The following is a 19,993-nucleotide window of genomic DNA, read 5'->3' on the forward strand; positions in this document are numbered from 1 at the left end:
AGGTCTGCATCCCCTTAACAATTGTGTGTATTGAGCCGTACTGTATTGTACCCATTTTGCAATCTGTTAAATAAAGTTTTCATTAATTCATTCATTCAGTCATGCAGATCTATAACAGATTCTGGGCTTGGGGACAATTCTGACTGAATGACACCATCCCGTGGTCAAATGGGGAACTGCAGCTGTGAAATAAATGAATGTGTAAAGGTGCGGTCTAGTTTTAGGAAATTCTTTTTAACTCACAGCAGATATAAAATCAATGGTATATTTTCATACATGAGTGAACCAGTGCCTCGTCTCCACTAGCCAGGGTTTAGCCGTGCTTTGGCCTGTCTGGCACACAGTGAGCGTCTCCATTGTCTTTAGAACCTGGGCAGACCTGGCTGTCTGGACCCCGGCTGAGACGGACACCTTTCACTACCTGGCCAAACCGGCGACTGTTGCATCAGCATGGTTTAGCTCGTGTGCCACAGTCGCTGGTGTGAATTTTGAAAGGTTGCCTAGCAACCGGAGAGTTGACGAGAACCAGGCCATGGCTGATGGAGACGAGACGAGGCATACAGATACAGTAGATCTAAATGAGTCCCTGGGACACTGTTTGAGGCTTGAAAGCTACCGGAATCATTACGGTTTCAAACATTATTTCGAGAAGTTTCATATTTACATACATGTGTGCCTCAACATTTTCTGGTTTTGATTTATGACGACATAAGATAGAAAAAGTACAAGATTTAGATCAGCCTCTGCCAACGTAAACACGTCTCTCCTCAAACTGCATAACCTTTATAATCATGATAGTCAAGCAATGACAATTTGCCTCAAGACAGAGAAACACAATCCCACAATTTATATGTAAAAAAAGAACAAACTTTTTATTAAAAAATGAAATGCAAATAATCATGCTGAATCTAACTCCACAGGCATAAAATAAACATATACCCCCCAAAATTGTATTTTATTCTATGTCTAGCTTTAGACCTCACTTAAATCCTCCTGCACAGATTAGCTGGCAACATTGTGGCATCAGATTACCGCTTTAACCATCTGGAAGTCTAATAAACGGCTAACATTCTATGCTAAGATCTTGACATCAATGTGCGGCAGGTAGTGTAGCAAGCATAATGGCTTTGGTAAAAAACAAGGATTATTAGGTATTATTTAAATATTGCACATCTCTGATAAGCTTATTTGAAACAAAAGAAACCGCAGCAGAGGAACAACAGCCGTGAACCCAATTTACAACAAAACAAATACAACAGTTCTGTGCTCGACTTCATGTAACACGCTCCAAGAATAATAACAGAAACAACACGTTCAAACAGCTGCATTTGATAAACAGAAATCTACAGCAATCGGGGAAAAAAATTAAAACATGTTTAAAATATAATTTAAAAAGAAAAAAAACGTCTAAATAGACACTGTGCAGCATGACGAGGACTTCTGCCTCACGCTTCAGAAGAGGAGCCATGCAGCATTAAAACTCAAGCTGGGGAATGTGGTCCCTGTGTGAACCTGAGGGGGCAGCATTTAGCCACGTTTTTGGACATTAGTTATTATGACACAACTGACGGATGACATTACTGATCGTCTCATAGGCACTTTAGTGATCAACAGCATGAGGCCTTTGGCTCAATCCTGTTACTGCATTTAAAAGGGATATTCCACTGTACAAACAAAAAAACACTCCCAATATGGATTTGACCTCAGAGCCTCATCTGTCACAGACACCTCCACACCACCAGGGGGGGGGGGGGGGGGGGTGATCTATTACTCAGCTGGCGGTGGTGTTTTGTTTTTCTTGTTCAGGACTTTACGAAGGCTCTCTGGCATCAGGAATGGCCTCTCTGCACTGCCGTCGTTCCTCTCAATATCCTCCACTGCAGGGATGAAAAGACAACCATGTCAGACTAAAGCAATAAAATGTAATGAGTTCTGAAGGGGTTAAACCTGAATGTAGCTATAGAGGCACTACGTAACGCTGGGTCATTCACATTGCAACAGTCAAGTTCCACAATTTAATGGTTCAAACTAAAGAAATACCTGATGTATGTCAGTGTAAAAAATATACCTGGTATATTTCAACCTGAAAAAGTATATCCGTTATATGTCAAGCTAAAACAAAAAGTATATCTGGTATATATCAAGCTAAAGAAAAGTATATCGGGTATATGTCAAGCTAAAACAAAAAGTATATCCGTTATATGTCAAGCTAAAACAAAAAGTATATCTGGTATATATCAAGCTAAAGAAAAGTATATCGGGTATATGTCAAGCTAAAACAAAAAGTATATCCGTTATATGTCAAGCTAAAACAAAAAGTATATCTGGTATATATCAAGCTAAAGAAAAGTATATCGGGTATATGTCAAGCTAAAACAAAAAGTATATCTGGTATATGTCAACCAAAAAAAAGATATATACAGTACATTATATATAATACCTAGTGTATGTCAACCTAAACTTGACTCAAGTTACCTTTTCTTGTTGCCAATCCACACATTCGACGCAGAGACAACCAGTGGGAGAGGCAGCAAACAGACATACTGGTAGCTTTAATCAATACTCATCACTACCAACATGCAGAAAATACACCAAGAGAAACAAGAGATCCAACATGTCAGCAGGTCCAAACCCCTTCGCTTCATGCAGAAAACTCACTGCCCACAACGTTGTGTTTCAAACACACTGCACTGTCAGGCACACATGTGGCAAAGAGCTACCAAAATGGGATTGCATTGCTTTACAGCAAAGTAACCCAAATAAAAGTCTCAAGAGAATCACTTAACAAGTATTCAGTGAAATAGAGAAAAAAAACAAGTGCATTGCTAATAGTACATACTTAAGTGGTATTAGCATAATAGATACCTGGTTTTTAAGTGCATTAACTGTAAACAATATCAGACAGCTTTTAAGGGTTAAGTTCAAGGACACAATTTAACCCATACTACAGTAACACACTTTAAATTAGGCACATAATTGGCTTCAAGTTTCTTTTGGCCAGTGGCAGTGGCAAGAACATAAGAAAAAGGCACAAATGAAAGTCTCTTGTCTCCTTAACCAAGCAATTACTTCAAATGACTACAAATAATTTGCAGAAAATTAAATGAACACAATGATTAATCCGTTGTTCGTCGTGTACAAAACTACCATTAGCCAACTACAGCCACTAAGAGCACAATGTCACCATGGAACAGATATACAAAGATATAACCGGTAACGAAAGACACCGATGTAAAGGGGGACAACTTGGTTTTTAAAAACTACAGCCTCGTTTCCGATGGAAGATCCTCAGCCTGTTCAGGCTTCGATTGGGTTCTCAACGCGGCCAGAGCTTTACACACTCAGAACTTTTTACGCCACACAACCACTAGAGATGCCCACAGCGGACCACTCTTTAAGCCACATCGTCCTTCTCCTCCGTCTGAGGCGCTTGGTGTCTCAGGGGGACGTCTCGGTCCTCGGGAGGCTGACCGGGAGACGGAGGACTGTCCTCTGTCTCCATCTCGGCCTTGTTCTCCCACAGAATCTCGTGAAGCGTCGAGGACATGTAGAAAGGCCTCTCGGCTGAGCCGTCGTTACGTTCCAGGTCTTCGCCTTTGTGTGTGTGTGTGTGTGTATGTGTGTATATTTGTTTGTATGTGTGTGTGTATGTGTAGGTATGTGTGTATATTTGTTTGTATGTGTGTGTGTGTGTTTGTATGCATGTATGTGTGTATGTGTGTGCGTGCACACATACATACATGCATTGTGTGTGTGTGTGTGTGTGTGTGTGTGTGTGTGTGTGTGTGTGTGTGTGTGCGTGTGCAAGTGAGTGAGAATGTATATTCACAGGGTTATGGGTTGTAGCAGACAATCATTGAAATCAGGACGACGGGGGCCAAACAACAAGTTGGAAGGGAGGAGGAGGAGATGGAGGAAGGGAGGAAGGAAGAGAAGGTGAATTGAGGGAAGTGAGAATGGAGGGAGAGACAAGAGAAAAGGGAGAGAAAGAGAAAAGTCAACAAAAGCACCCGCAAGCATTTCAGATGAACATGTCAACTCCCCAAACCAAGCAGTTAGCAAGTGAACACGAGCTACAGATTTGTTGAATTTGAAGACATGGCAGAGACGAGCAATTCATCATGCGATTCAGTTAGTGACAGCCCAACACCGTTAGCATTAAAGAAGTTCTCCAAGTGAGAAAGATGATTTGATTCAGCGCAGTATAAAGCTTGGCATTACACCGAGGTCAGAGCGGTTAGTTCAGAAATAAGCATTCCTGTATCCGTACTTTTTTATATTGCAATGTCCCGTTCTTGTATGTAAATGTATGTATGCATGTATTATTGAAACCTCGCCGTAGTAGCCCCTTGGTGTACCTCCGGCTTGCTCGGTCATCCCTATGAATACAAGTGGTAGTGTTGCGCAGGGGTGGAAAGCCGGTATGAGTCCTGGTCGCTGATATAGCGACTCCTACTGGTCGGTTGGGGGCACCTGTTCAGCGGGGGAGGGGATCTATAGGGAGGGATAGCGTGAACCTCCGTGCGTGTTACGCTCTCCCAGTGAAACTCTGTACGTTACGCTCTCCCAGTGAAACTCTGTACATTACGCTCTCCCAGTGAAACTCTGTACATTACGCTCTCCCAGTGAAACTCTGTACGTTACGCTCTCCCAGTGAAACTCTGTACGTTACGCTCTCCCAGTGAAACTCTGTACGTTACGCTCTCCCAGTGAAACTCTGTACGTTACGCTCTCCCAGTGAAACTCTGTACGTTACGCTCTCCCAGTGAAACTCTGTACGTTACGCTCTCCCAGTGAAACTCTGTACGTTACGCTCTCCCAGTGAAACTCTGTACGTTACGCTCTCCCAGTGAAACTCTGTACGTTACGCTCTCCCAGTGAAACTCTGTACATTACGCTCTCCCAGTGAAACTCTGTACATTACGCTCTCCCAGTGAAACTCTGTACATTACGCTCTCCCAGTGAAACTCTGAACATTAAGCTCTCCCAGTGAAACTCTGTACATTACGCTCTCCCAGTGAAACTCTGTACGTTACGCTCTCCCAGTGAAACTCTGTACATTACGCTCTCCCAGTGAAACTCTGTACATTACGCTCTCCCAGTGAAACTCTGTACGTTACGCTCTCCCAGTGAAACTCTGTACGTTACGCTCTCCCAGTGAAACTCTGTACATTACGCTCTCCCAGTGAAACTCTGTACATTACGCTCTCCCAGTGAAACTCTGTACATTACGCTCTCCCAGTGAAACTCTGTACATTACGCTCTCCCAGTGAAACTCTGTACGTTACGCTCTCCCAGTGAAACTCTGTACATTACGCTCTCCCAGTGAAACTCTGTACATTACGCTCTCCCAGTGAAACTCTGTACGTTACGCTCTCCCAGTGAAACTCTGTACATTACGCTCTCCCAGTGAAACTCTGTACATTACGCTCTCCCAGTGAAACTCTGTACATTACGCTCTCCCAGTGAAACTCTGTACATTACGCTCTCCCAGTGAAACTCTGTACATTACGCTCTCCCAGTGAAACTCTGTACATTATGCTCTCCCAGTGAAACTCTGTACATTACGCTCTCCCAGTGAAACTCTGTACATTACGCTCTCCCAGTGAAACTCTGTACGTTACGCTCTCCCAGTGAAACTCCTGGTGGAAAGAAGCAGCTGGTGGGATAACGTGCAGGGCAACGACCAGGAAGGGAATTGGGATAACGCTTAAATCGGGGGATGGGATATCGGGTGAAAAAACGGCAATTAAAATTTTTTAATACCGTGGTATTTAACGTTAGGGGTCACATGGCGCTGGTTGAGCGTAGGGTCGGCGGTTCAAGGCCATCGAGAGGACAGGAGCCGAGTGCGAAGTGCCTGCCAGTAACTTGTGACCAGCGGGTTATATAGGCATGTAGGTATGCATGTACCACGTACATGTTAGGCACTTGTGTATCTGAATATAATCCATATATATTATTGATTCAAAATGCAAAAGGTAAGACTGCCAAAATGTGCTACTTACAGAAGCAGAGGAAGAGTGTGTCCACACACATGGCGTACACACTGAAGAACCCGTGGGCGATGAGGTAGGAGCCGACCACCACGGTCTATGGAGACGAGCGGAAAACACAATTAAGACAGAATTGTGAACTTTGATGACAAATAAACTTGATTAATAATTGGAGGGCTATAAACTTCCAACGATTCATTATTTCACAAGAGTGAAGCATCTATATCAATAGACGATATGATCATTTGTATATCTTATCTGTGACCCCGCAAAATAATTGTATCGACCCCTAGAGGGTCCCGACCCCCGGGTTGACAACCACCTCGCCTATGTGAAACTGATAGGAGTGATCAGACCTCGCAGGAAGCCAGTAGTAGTGGAGGCTTGGCTGGGGACTATGGGCTAATTGCACCCTTACTGCGCGGTGATTGATTGAATGAAAATTTTATTAACAGATTGCAGAATGGGTACAATACAGTACGGCTCACACACAATTGTTAAGGGGATGCAGACCAGAGAAAGACTTTCGTCTTGTTTACATCAGGGTCCCCCATTTTCAATTCATAATGAATTGTAAGTAAGGGTGCAATTAGCACAGTGCAATCCATTCTTTGTGGATCTAGCCCTATGTGTTTTTATCTGAGCTGCACTATGGAAGACTGCCACCCTGTGGACATTTGGGTAACTGCACCATTCCTTCAACTGAGGTCACTTTTTCCTTTACATTTCATGCTCTAGAAATGAGACCGTAGCCCTTTATGGATATTGCTGCACTTTGTCGTGGCCGACCAGAAGAGCTCGTATGGGCAATTTCACTGTGTTTCATGAGTCACTGTTAGGAGGGTTTCTCTTGTTTACATTTTTACATTTGATTTAGCTGATGCTTTTATCCAAAACAACTTACAACAAGTCAGCAGGAGGGGTACAATTCTGGCAGCTAAGGGTCAGTGCCATTGTTCGTCAAATAGTGTCAAACTTGAGTGTTGTATAGTTGTATAGACATAATATCATGGTAGTAGTATAGGGATAGTACATAGTGTTACATAATAGTAAACACGTTTTTTTTGTATTTCTTTTAGATTTTGCATTTTTATTTATTCATTCATGTATTTATTTTTCTTGTGCAGCTCAACACCGTAGTTTAGCTTGCCATTACATAGTGCAGGTTTAAATAAACGTTGAAACTCAAGGGCAGAGTGTGGCGTACATCCTTCTTGCTTTTTAGAACTATCATGTTATGGTTGCAGCTCCGCTACTGCGGTTGTTGGATGACCGCCATATCTGGACTGGCTGGATGATGATTTCTCTCCTGAATAGTGGTGTCAGTGTCAACAGAGCAGACAACGCAGGTCACCGTCAGGTAAAGGAAGCCTGAGGCGGTGATCAGACCTACCAGGATGGGAACCCAGTAGTAGTGGAGACTGGGGGCCGTGTCCTCAAACGCCTTTACTCTCCCAGAGAAGAAGAAGAAGGCGAAGACCCCTGGGAATGCAAGAACCAAAGCAACTCACAAATCATGCTCCGCCATCATGGAACGTTCATCAAGCTCAGAATCAAGCTCCACTATCATGGAACGTTCATCAAGCTCAGAATCAAGCTCCACTATCATGGAACTTTCATCAAGCTCAGAATCAAGCTCCGCTATCATGGAACATTCATCAAGCTCAGAATCAAATGTTGGAAGGGCCCAGATTAAAAACAGATTAAACAAACAGAATGATTATTTTTTTAAACAGTGGTGACTCACCCACAATCCCCACAATGAGGAGTTTGCCCAAGAACAAAAGGAAATCTGTCACCTTGTCCAGGACGGCTACCCTGTGAGGTCAAACAGAGACGTAATGATTATAAAATGAAAAAAATAAAGTCATTTGTGCATATTCAACACATACACACACACATTAAATGCTTTATTTGCCAGGTTTAATAGGCTTTCAGGAAACCCATTGATATAAAAAGCTTCTTACAATACTGCCCAGCTACAAACACACACACTGACCTGATCATGTTCCTCATGAGAAGGAAGCAGGCATCCCTGGCAGACGTGCAGAAGTTTTTACCATATATCGCCACCTACAGGCAAAAAGGCACTTATAAGATTAAAAGATTCTTGTGAGGTGTTTTTGTTACTCGCCCAAATGTCCGCAGATCTGGTGGACCAACAACACAATTAAGCATTTAATGACAAGATAAAGCCATAACAATTCATGTAAAAATATGTGTTAACTGCATCTCAATTACAAAAATCTAGGCAGCATATTATATGGTTAATATTTGACATTTACTTCCACTATATCAATAAAAGTACTAATTCGTTTTTTGTAATTAAATGTGATGTCTGTAAAAGATTTAATGTCAAAAAAAGAAAAATGTAGACAAAAATAGATGGCCTAGAGAGGTTAGAGAAGCGGGAAGGTCGCTGGTTCGATCTCACAGACCGGAATAAAGAATCTGGAAATAACAACCGCTGAAGTGCCCTTGTGCAAGGCACTTAACCCCCAATTCTTCTAGTGGAGCTGCTCAGTGGCCAACAGTGTCTGTGGTTGTAGTGGTTGTACTGGTCGTACTGGGCAGCTCCCAGGTGTTAATATGTGGAACTGTGTGAGTGTGAAGCAGGGCGTGGCTGTAAAAGAGCATTCATGCTCAGCGAACCTACCCTGGGTAAATAAGGGTAAAAAAAAACAATGCAACCAATTCTGGCTTGCAAGGCTATGAGAATACTATGAATAAAAAGGTACAAATGCACCAAAGCAGCACCGAACACGCACCATGATGTAGGCGTTTCTGTTGATGAACTTGATGAATTTCTCCAGGCACCAGAAGCAGCATTTTAAACAGCACAGCAAGAACTTGGTACACTTATTCTGGGCTCCTGTAAGGGACAGATACAGATACACAGCAGGGTATTAGGGCAGGGGAAAACACTGATACCTATTGTTTATGGTCTATGTGTTATCATGTTGTCGTTTTATTATTATTTTTTTTTACTTTTGTTGTCCAAATGAATGATAAAAAGCTATTACGTGTTATTTGAGAATGTAAAATGAAAACTACAGTTTCAGTTTGATATTGTATCACACTTCCCATGTGAGAGAAAATGGTGGTTTTTTCAATGTATATTTGGTTTATAAACTGCTTTAAGAGGGTAATATCATTATCATCACGGGATGATATTGACGGTGGAGAAGAAGCGGTTTCACAGGCACGGGCCGCGAGGAGGGTGTTTGTTTTGAATTCCGAGCTGAAGACACAACACTGATAGCGAGTGTCTCCCAGAGCGAGGGAGAGCGGTTCATCTTAATGAAACAGTAGAAACTGCATTTTAATGTGTGAAAGGTTAGCAGTTGTCATGACAGCACGTCGCATGACAACCAGAAGGCGGGGCCGTCGTTGCTACGACGAAGATCTATAAGTCGAACGGTGGTTCCGGGTAGGGCAGACTAAAATCTGACTGAGACTAAGAGGGAAGAAACCAGAAGAGACTCTCTCTCCTCTCATCACGGAGGGGGGGGGGGGGGGGGGGGAGAATGACACATCATCATTAGCTTCGGCTACCACGAGGATGGTCTTGGCTAACGACCAGGCCTGATCACCATTGGACTGAATAGCAAGGACGATACAATTTGATAACATCTGATAACATCCGATTATGAGGTTCTGTTTATTGAATAAACAACGCTTCTCCTTATAAGGTATTTCACGTTGTCGAAGTGTCGAATTCTTACGGAGGCAGAGAATTATTATGGTTTGCGGATGGTACTAACTGGGACAGATAAGGATTTTATCAGCCAGTGTCGGAGACGTCAGGACCATTAAAATGACACAACGCAGAGGAATTGGATGGAGAGCCAAACAGACGAAGACGTGATACTGGCCAGATCGATCAGGATCTAACACATGACAGTGTCGATACCAAATTTAGAAACCGCATTTTTCGATACTCAATAGTAGTAATTCAATCCATATCATAAGAGTACCAGTACCGGCCGGCACCCAGCCCTAGTAATAAGGCACCTTGAGGCCTTATTCATTAATCCATTAATGAATCCATTAATTTAGTTAAATCTTGAAAGAACATCGAGTTTGCCCTCATTAACAATGATGTTGAAGTACAAGACAAAATTCAAACAAGACAAAACACAAGAAAAATAACATTATAATATATATATACTGTATATAAATATTAATAAAATAAATGATAATATTAATAAAAATAAATTATAATCTGTTACAACAATTACATACTGAAACAGAGTCGTTTGTGATCATGGTTCTAAAGCGTCCAAATGTTATGAGGGTATCGATATGGTCACTTCAGACTGTTTTGAATTAATTATAATAGCCTTGAATTATTTTGTGATTCAAGGACTGGTCCTGCTGCCCTGATATGGTTCTCTCTCTGGTTGAACCATCTACCACAGTGGTCACCAACCCGTCGATCGCGATCGACTGGTCCATCTTTGAGACTCTCAAAGTTTCTCAAATCTTTTTATTTTTTTTTAGATCTTTCCCTGAGAGTCCACATTACAGTTCTACTTTTGTTTTGATGTGAAAAGTGATGCTGCATAAGATGACTGCACTTAGCACTGACTGAGAAAGTACATATTACAGTTCTACTTTGACAAACATAATTTACAATTAGCATTTTATAATGTTAATAATATGAGAGTCCACATTACAGTTCTACTTTTGTTTTGATGTGAAGTGATGCTGCATAAGATGACTACACTTAGGACTGACTGAGAAAGTACACATTACAGTTCTACTTTATAAAATGCTAATTGTAAATATGTTTGTCAATGTTAATAATATGAGAGTCCACATTACAGTTCTACTTTTGTTTTGATGTGAAAAGTGATGCTGCATAAGATGACTGCACTTAGCACTGACTGAGAAAGTACATATTACAGTTCTACTTTATAAAATGCTAATTGTAAATATGTTTGGCAATGTTAATAATATGAGAAATTCCACATTACAGTTCTACTTTTGTTTTGATGTGAAAAGTGATGCTGCATAAGATGACTGCACTTAGCACTGACTGAGAAAGTACATATTACAGTTATACTTTGACATTTTAATGTTGGACCAAAGCATTGCATGTAATTAGAATACAGGCAAATAAAAGTCATTTAGTTTAAAGTACAATCTTGGCTGTCTTTTTCTCTCAACGCTTCAATAGGTAGATCTTGCCTTCACCAAAAAAGAAAAAGTTATCTTGGGCTTAAAAAGGTTGGTGACCACTGATCTACCAGGACAAATCGACATCTGTTAATAGGAAGAGTCTACATACACTCATCATCAGGTCTACAGACCAGAATAATAACACCTGAAATCTGCCAGACTGGAAGCAGGTTCAGACTGAATAACATACCTTGGAGCTTATGGTCCACATACTCCAGCAAGACCCTGATGATCTGGACGATGGAGAGGATGAGGGAGCCAAACGCCAACGTGCCCGTGTGATATCTGACCAGAGAGCCCAGAGACAACTGCTGTTAAATACATAGACTGCATTGCTATAGGGATGGCTAAGCGCTACGTCATCATTGGCCGCATTAGACTAAACATGCTAGTGGACACGGAAGTAATTTGTGACATCACATCCCTATACATGTTGAGAGGCAGGCGGACGACACCTAACACGCCATTTTGGCCACAATCTCGTAAAGATTGTGCCCACTACCCAGCCTGTGAAGCATGGATGAGTCTTAACCCTCATCCACAACTGAGGAATACGCCAACATTATGGGAAATGCACTTACCATCTTTTCCAGAGGTATCAAGAAGATAGATACCAATTTCCTCTGTATGTTTAGAAAGATATTCGGCTGCAAATAGCCTAACTTAGTACAAACTAATGGAAGTGGATACAGACCACTAGCTTAGCTTAAAACTCAGGGAGAGGTGTTTTTGGCCAACAGCTAGGCTAGTGGTCTGTATCCACTTCCATCCATTTGCGCTAAGCTAAGCTAGCTTGCAGCCGGATAGCTTTCTACTGAACGCACAGATGAAATTGGTATCCATCTTCTTGTCTGACTCTGGAGAAGACGTTAAGCACATTTCCCATAATGTTGGCCTTTAACCGTTATCTGCATCATAGCCTAATCTAACCTCTAACACAAAAATAGTTATCCATGCTTGTGACCAATGTCCCCACAAGTAACAAACAATTCTTGTTTTCCTTACTTTTACATACATTTGGTCCCCACAAGGTTAGAAGAAGGACACACACACACTCAACTCCCCTACCTGAGAGACCTCCCCAGGGAGGCGAAGACGGGGAAGGCGGGGATGTCATCTGGCTTGACGAAGGCCCAGTAGTAGGAGGCAAAGGCCCCTGCCAGCGTCATCTGGCCCAGCGCTGTGACGAAGTTGGCGCACCAGAAGAACAGGAAGACATTGTAGAACTGCAGGCCGATCAGGTACTTGTGGTAGACTGTCTCTCCTCCGTAGAAGGCAAACAGGCACTCCGAGTCAGGACACTCCGCTTTGATTTGACTGGTTGTGAAGTTCTGAGGACAGATACGGGGGTATATAGCCTTTATGTTATGGTAAATGTGAGCAAACTGTGATTTTGACCATTTCCTGGGATATTATGTACATTAACAGCCAGGTCGATAAAAGAGAGGAAAACATAGTCTGTGATGAGTGAACATTTAGTTTACAATTAATAATGGAAATAAATTAGGATCAACCACCAAGTGATAAGGGTTGAATTTTTAAACACAACGTACAAAACAGAATGAAATTAGGATATAAAGAAACATTATGGTTAAGTGTTCACTGTATTAGAACCTTATTAACAGATTATTGGCCAATTCCTGACGGGAAATGTGCATATATGCCTTTATGTAACGCTAGCTAACATATGTATGGAGCTAGCATAGATTTACATATTACAGTCAGAGACCAGCAGCAAGTAATTTGGGTACAACTCAATGCTGGATAATTTACCAGAATTCACCTTATTCACTTCACTTTGTTTTCGTAGATCTGCTATGAACGCATTTCAATGAGCTGATGACTTAACTCACTGAATTTCAAAACACAAAAACCACGGCGACGAGTCGGGTAATCATGAATCATTCAGACAGTGCTATTCCATCTGTCGTTTTGACGAATTTGGTTCTTGAATTATACTGTAGCAGAGTTAAAAAATTTAAGTGAACGGGCACTTCCACATCCATATCTCACATTCCGTCAGACTTGACCAACATGGCGGCGAAGGCAGATACCATGCGTAGCGGAATGCATCATGAGGGGAAACTTACACCTGGCTCGCAGGTCATCCTGGAGTGCTCACAGGTCGTCTCATTGAACACCTTATAGATGGGCTGGTTGGAGGTCGACAGGAAGCTGAGCAGACCTGTCAAGGACTACAACTGCAATGTGACTACAAATCCCAGCCTCGCAAGACATAACACTAAACAATGGTATAGGAGTGCAGCGCCACTATGACATGCCAGCATTGTGTGTGTGTGTGTGTGTGTGTGTGTTTAAGTGTTCAACATTAAACTATTGTGAAAACCGTATACACTACTTAAAGGGGAACTATCTTATAAATTGCCTTTTCCAGTGTTTAGCATTGTTTTCTAGCAATGTGGGGTTGTACCAACACCGTCTATGTCTCAAATTCTCATTTTGGCGCATTCCTCTAGTTCACATGAGACTACCGTATACTAGATCCTCCCCCACTGAACCAAGCCATTCTGAATTTTGGTCCCCTGTGACGGAAGCAGAATTATTTGCATAATGATATGCGTACCTCCGCCCCTTCTGTGGTTTAGTTCCATCACTCACAATCAACAATTCGCTCAACAACAGAGCGAGTGGGAATAATGCGGAAGCGGTTTCCCTGTCACTGACACTTCCTCAAAAGAGAGAGAGAGAGAGGGAGAGACAGACAGATAGAGAGAGGGAGAGAGAGGCTCTCATACAGTGAGACTCGTCTCGGAGCGGTCTCTCCCGCTGCATTTACACAGTCACGAATCGAGCCGCTCTCGGAGCGATCTCTCTTCTCTCTCCCTCTCTCTCTCCCTCTCTCTCTCCCTCTCTCGTATCAGCACTAGGGGTGTAACGATGCATCGATTAATCTAAATGCATCGATTTTAATATGTTAGAATCGATTATAATAAAATTAAAGAATTTTCTTTAATTATTTATTCTTTTTTTATTTTTTTTTGTGTGTATTGTTTTTATTGACCTATAGTCCATTCATGCTGAGTGAATCAGTTCCCCCCCCCCCCAGCCACATTTGTGTATTCAAAATGTTTGGGGGAATTAACTGATAGAAAATGTATCTAATCGTGGTCAAATGAAGAGATTTCATGATGCATTGAATCGTTGCCTAAATAATCGTAATTGAATCGAAGTGAGGTCGCATCGTTACACCCCTAATCAGCACTCACGTCAACCTGTTGCAAAATATCATAGTGCACGCTCCCACACGTATTCCAATCCATGCAATAATATTCAGGGGGGTATATATTGTAATTTGAAACAAGTTACCAATGCATTGTCCCGTGGGCGACAATTAATTAGTCCCTCTCCATCACTCTTGATTAGAAATACAAAACAATGATTTAAAAAAAAAAATTAAAGCGTACAGACGTGTTCCATAGACTCACAGGAATTGTGTAAAATTGCACAAATAGTGAAAGAAATAGTAAGATAGTTCCCCTTTAAATAAATAACTTATTTGGAACTTACCATTGTGTTTTATTGAAATTGTGTTTTTAAGTTGCAGTAAATGACATCAAATGGCTTTTTTTATTGCTAATTATTTTGCATCGCAGACAGGGGGCACAGCCCCCCTCAGGACCACCCCCTAGTTGACTCTTGTTTGAAAATCATGGGGAAAGCTGTGCATAAGTAATACATTTACAATGTGTAGGTATTACAAATAAGTACATATTAACCCTTTCACTACCACACTACCAAATGGTTAACCCTTTCACTACCACACTACAGAAGATGAACCCTTTCACTACCACACTTCAGACGGTTAGGTTAACCTTCTGTAGTGTGGTAGTGAAAGGGTTAAAACAAAGTAAACTTTTTCTGTTTTGAGAAAATGTATCAATCCACCTACCAGGAATTGAACTCCACGTTGGTAGACGAGTGCTTTTACCTCAACTCTACCAAAGTCAATTGAGTAAGAAGCTCTTCTTCTACAACATATAAACCAAGTATAGCGCCACCTGAAGTGAGGCTCAGGTTACTGATCCCAATCACTCTTTCCACTATGTGTAAAGTTCAGTGTTCCAACCACCACTGAATCTCAAATGAGGAAGAAGCAGTGGTGTCTTCTAGAAAGGGAAGAAAAACAAGGAGTTTTCGGAATTGGCCTCTAAATGGCGCAGTAATTGTGAGGCTGCCGCATTAGCTGTCCTGTGGAGAGGAACTACCTGCTCTGGCTTTGTAACCGGTTTGTGATCACAGCATCATGTCCTGGATCTCTGAAGGATACACAGCAGTAACAGCCCAGTAGGCGATGACCATGGCCAGCAAGACGAAGGTGAACAGGGGGTAAAACAGCGATGACATCACATGTCCGATGGCTCTGTAAACAAAACCAAAATAACAGCACAGAGGAAAAGAGAGAAAGGTCACCCGCCGTGGTTATGAGTTAGATGACATCATCTACGACTGGAGCCATTAACCTGACATGTTGATGAATGCAATGAGTCGCACTAAAATCATTTTCATTGTCATTTGACATTTAGCTTGTATATCGATCTGTTTTTACATGTCCTCAGTGTCTGTCCACACGCCCACAGTTCTGACGTCATGTCTGACCTGCTGGCCTCTTTGATGAGAGCGATGGCGATGAGGAGCCTATTCCTGAGGAAGATGAGCAGCAGGATGATGATGACCTCCAGGATGGCCAGGATGATCACTGAGAGAGAGAGAGAGAGAGAGAGAGCAAAGCACTGGGGTGAGAGACCCTAACTGTACCTGAGAGCAAAGCATAGATCCATGCAAATGAATGCATTTTTGCAATACCGTTGTCAATGATATGTACATATACCGTACTTTAGATTTAACTTAATCTAAACAAATTATAATAATGGTTCCTTGCTGCAGCATTATTAGGGATAAAAATAGACCATTTCAGAATTACATACATTTACACTTGTGTTTAGAAACCACTGTGACAACAAGTGCATTACAGAAAGAAATCATCATTTACACTGAAAAAAACCCAAGACAGTCAAATATTGTTATACTGTCAAAAATTTGAAATCATGATGTAATATTTTTACAATGTTGTCCAGTCCTACTGTAGGTCTAGGTAGGTGTGATTCTGATGGGTGTGTTACATGTTTCTTTTATAAAAGCCATCAGGATATTGGTAATATATGCTCTTTTTCAGCAACATCCTGCCACACATTTACAGCAGGGAGCTGCCTTGTACAACCACCATGCTACCACTGGAGCAGTAGGGGATTCAGTGCCTTGCTCAAGGGCACTACAGCAGTAGATATTGAGGTTTGTGTGCGTGCGTGTCTGTTTTGGACTTACTGAAGCCCAGCCAGGTCTGTCTGATCTGCAGGTAGACGGAGAAGTCGGTCTGGAAGCCCAGGTCTTGTAAGGTGACATTAGCACCAGGATCTCCCTTCAGCGCCGCATACTCCATGTAGCAGTGGAAGATACCTGACCAGCAGCAATACACAGACAAACCACCAGGGGGAGATATTACATTATGGAATAATGACAACGGCAGTAAACAAAACTATTTGCCTTGAGGAAGCAGGGTATTTAAAACAGACGATAACAGAAGTATTTTAGACTACTTCTGGGGGAAATTTCACAAATTTGCAACATAAATCCTATGATTGTGATTATTATGAGGATTCATTTTCATTTGAAGATACTGTTGTGCAATGTATGGCTTTGTCCTCATTACAGCCGGCTTGTGGGAGGCATGGCCAAACAGCGTTCGAGACAAGGGAGGGTAGAATTGGACGATACGAAATTGGAGAAAAAGTAGATAAAAAAAATATATACTGTTGCCCAAAGGTTCCCTCTTCAGAGACCCAGAAAAGTGGCAATTCTTTTTACTTGAACTTGAGGACGGCATACATTTTCTTTTTGCAAAGCTTAGCTTTATACTTATAGCACATGCATGAGCCTGGTCTCTTTTGAAAGATAACATTCTGAAGTTACTAATGCAAAAAAGGAAAATCACTTTTAGTGCTAATGAAATAGAGTAACAGAGGTCTGAACTTGAGTTGAACTTGAACTTGTGTATTCACAATTTTCTTTAGTGGTTGCAATATTCCATATTCCAGCATAGAGGTATTAGCTGGAAAACGCGATTCCATAGCCTGAAGGTCTTATGTAGTACAGGTCCAAATTTGATAAACTGACGCCAAGAAAAAAAGCGTTCCAAAATCCATTTCCTCATCCACAGCAGTGCATTGTGAAGTCTGATTCACTTCCCGTTTTCGCTCGTCAACTTTCACCTAGTTCCCTTATTCGCACCCCCCCTATCGTTGGAAACCTACACTCGTTGGCTACAACGCTGACCAATCATTTTCGCCATCAGCGGATGATTGGCAGTTCTGGAGCGTCTGGAGTCCTGGTCATTTGATGTGTGGCGTGTAAAAAGACGCTCGCCTGACATATCGTCATGTAACTCGAGAACCGAGGCACGGATTTGGTCGAGTGAGGTGGCATTCGAACGGCAACAAATAGTTCTTTATTAACAGTATATTATATGTTCAGCGAAAAATGCAGCCCAAGCCGCTAGACACTCGCAAAGTGCCGTGACTTGCGTGCAAGTGCTCGTGAGCACTATAGGGAGGTGTAGTCTGACGTCACTGGTTGTTCCACCCGTATAGGGATTTATCATGGATTATCGGCTATTGTAACAATTCTGCCGCATGGAAATTGAAAGGCTTTCCATTTTTGCACAAAATGAGTTCCCTTCCATCACTAACATTATTGTTTAAGCATTTTTGGTTGAAATAAAATATGGCAATTATTTTTTATGATTAATTGCGAATATTTTCATGATGAGCTATAGATTGTAGATGAATAATCATAGAAAGGTACACCATGCAAATGTTAATGCTTTATTACGAGACTATTTAGAAATGGGCAATACATTGCGTTGGACAGAGGGTGGAACACGAAACACGGCAATGACGTAACCACTACACCTCCCTATAGTCCCGGTGGTTTTAACCTTTGTGTCAGGAACCTCCATATTAGGCCACACATCACCATGTAGTAAGAGCCTTCATCTGAGAATATCTTTGTTTCCATATATGATTACCGTAAGTTCAGAATTCCATAGCCGTCTATACAGTGTATATATATGCAGAGAGGACAGAGGAGAGAGTGAAATCTATGATTAGAATAATCAATGTTATTATATTCTCTCATTGGCAACTTTCAGAGCATGAAATAGTGAAATTAAACTAGTCCCCCATTTTGCTGGGGACCTGCTGGAACCCTCTCAAGGACCCCAAGTTGAAAACCACTGCTGTAGCCTTTACCGTAGCCTATGACCAGTATAAGCATGACGATCATCACCCAGACCATGATGCCGGCCAGGTAGCGAAGGAGGACGATGAAGATGAGGCTGGTGAGCATCGCAATCACCAACCCTCTGGAGAGAATAGAGGGAGGGAGAGAAGAGGGGAGGTGAAACGAAGAAATAATTAATATAATTTCTGTGCTTTGAGGAGATGTTACAGTTACATTTATTTGTAGGTAGGTCGATAAGTGTTAACACTTTGGTTGCCACTTGTTAACATGGTCAAACATGGCTATGTGTCTATAATCTGCCCGTCGCTTATCAATGACTAGTTTACAGTCAACATTGTCGAAACGGATTTTTTTAAATTAAAATCGGTTCATTTCCGTTTTATAGCATTTTGAAAAGCCCTAGTTTTTCAGGAAAATATATAAATTCCGTGATAAACAGCATTTACTGGAATATTCTGGAATACACAAAAACGGTGTAATTTTTCGCCATATTTATGAATCGTTTTCAAATAAACACTAGATTATCGATAGTATATGTGTACTTATGCACGCTAGAGAAGCGATCTGAAAAATATATTCTCTCATTTCCTGATCGCACACACACACACACACGGGGCACACTCTGATATCTCTGTGAATATAGATCCGATTACCCCAAGACTGGTAAAATAAATAGCTTACCTCAGATCAGATGTTCTCCAAAAAGATTATTCCAATTCCTGATCGCCATTCCAAATATCGATCACGTTTATTGATTCAGCGTTGGGTACTGTAAATATGTATTCCACGTGTTTTCCGGCTCGGCGATCACTTGGGTCTCTTCAGATGCCTCGCCGGAGAAGTAAAATGAGGAGGCTGGACCCCCCCCACCCCCCCATCAGTCTAAGGTGCAGTACCATCCGGAGAGACGATAGGGGCCGGTATTTTCCCAATGGAGCTCAGAGAGAGTCTGCAGCACTAGCGTGAGGCTCGATTGATGAAATATGAATTCAAATCGCTAATAAAAAAAATACGACAAACAAACGCTATATAGCGTTGGTGGCATTCAACAGTCGGCATGAACTAATGACAAACGCGTCCGTGGCACTCAAAGTGTTAAGAGGCTAAGATATCAGACGTATCAGCCCATCAGAAGTAGGTTTTTCTCTGTGGGATGAGGATTTATGCCTAGTCTCCATTAGCCATGTTTAGGTTGGCTGGGGCTAGCCATGGCCAGGCTTGGTATGGTACAGTATGGTATGGTTGGGTTACGTCTCCATTGCATTTCTTGTAAACTCTTGGTCGTTTCAAAATTCACACCAACAACTGTGGTACACAAGCTAACCCCTGATGATACAACCAACTTTGGCCAGGTTGTGAAAGGTGTGTCTCAGCCAGGGTCCAGCCAGGTCTGGCCAGGTTCTAAAGACAATGGAGACGCTCACTGTGTACCAGACAGGCCACAGCACGGCTAAACCCTGGCTAGTGGTGACAAGGCCACAGCATGGCTGAACCCT

At 41.9% G+C, this 19,993-nt stretch overlaps 1 protein-coding gene across 2 annotated transcripts in view; it reads right to left on the reverse strand.

Annotated features, from left to right (window-relative positions):
* Positions 1-764: 764 nt before the first annotated feature.
* The window catches only part of LOC311239948 (choline transporter-like protein 2), an 80,309-nt gene continuing 61,080 nt past the window's right edge, over positions 765-19,993 (reverse strand). For both annotated transcript variants that reach the window (XM_084328393.1, XM_084328392.1), the window contains exons 10-22: positions 18,506-18,618; positions 16,524-16,655; positions 15,798-15,897; positions 15,469-15,561; positions 13,271-13,355; positions 12,249-12,511; positions 11,371-11,465; positions 8,765-8,868; positions 7,996-8,069; positions 7,744-7,814; positions 7,390-7,478; positions 6,009-6,093; positions 765-1,877 (exon numbers count right to left, since the gene is read on the reverse strand). In XM_084328393.1, coding sequence (XP_084184519.1) covers positions 1,768-1,877; positions 6,009-6,093; positions 7,390-7,478; positions 7,744-7,814; positions 7,996-8,069; positions 8,765-8,868; positions 11,371-11,465; positions 12,249-12,511; positions 13,271-13,355; positions 15,469-15,561; positions 15,798-15,897; positions 16,524-16,655; positions 18,506-18,618 — 1,414 coding nt within the window. In that variant the 3' untranslated portion in view covers positions 765-1,767. The remainder of the gene's footprint in view (positions 1,878-6,008; positions 6,094-7,389; positions 7,479-7,743; positions 7,815-7,995; positions 8,070-8,764; positions 8,869-11,370; positions 11,466-12,248; positions 12,512-13,270; positions 13,356-15,468; positions 15,562-15,797; positions 15,898-16,523; positions 16,656-18,505; positions 18,619-19,993) is intronic.

This window comes from Notolepis coatsorum (genome assembly GCF_963971535.1).
Source record: "Notolepis coatsorum genome assembly, chromosome: 14".
Taxonomy (NCBI): Eukaryota; Metazoa; Chordata; class Actinopteri; order Aulopiformes; family Paralepididae; genus Notolepis; species Notolepis coatsorum.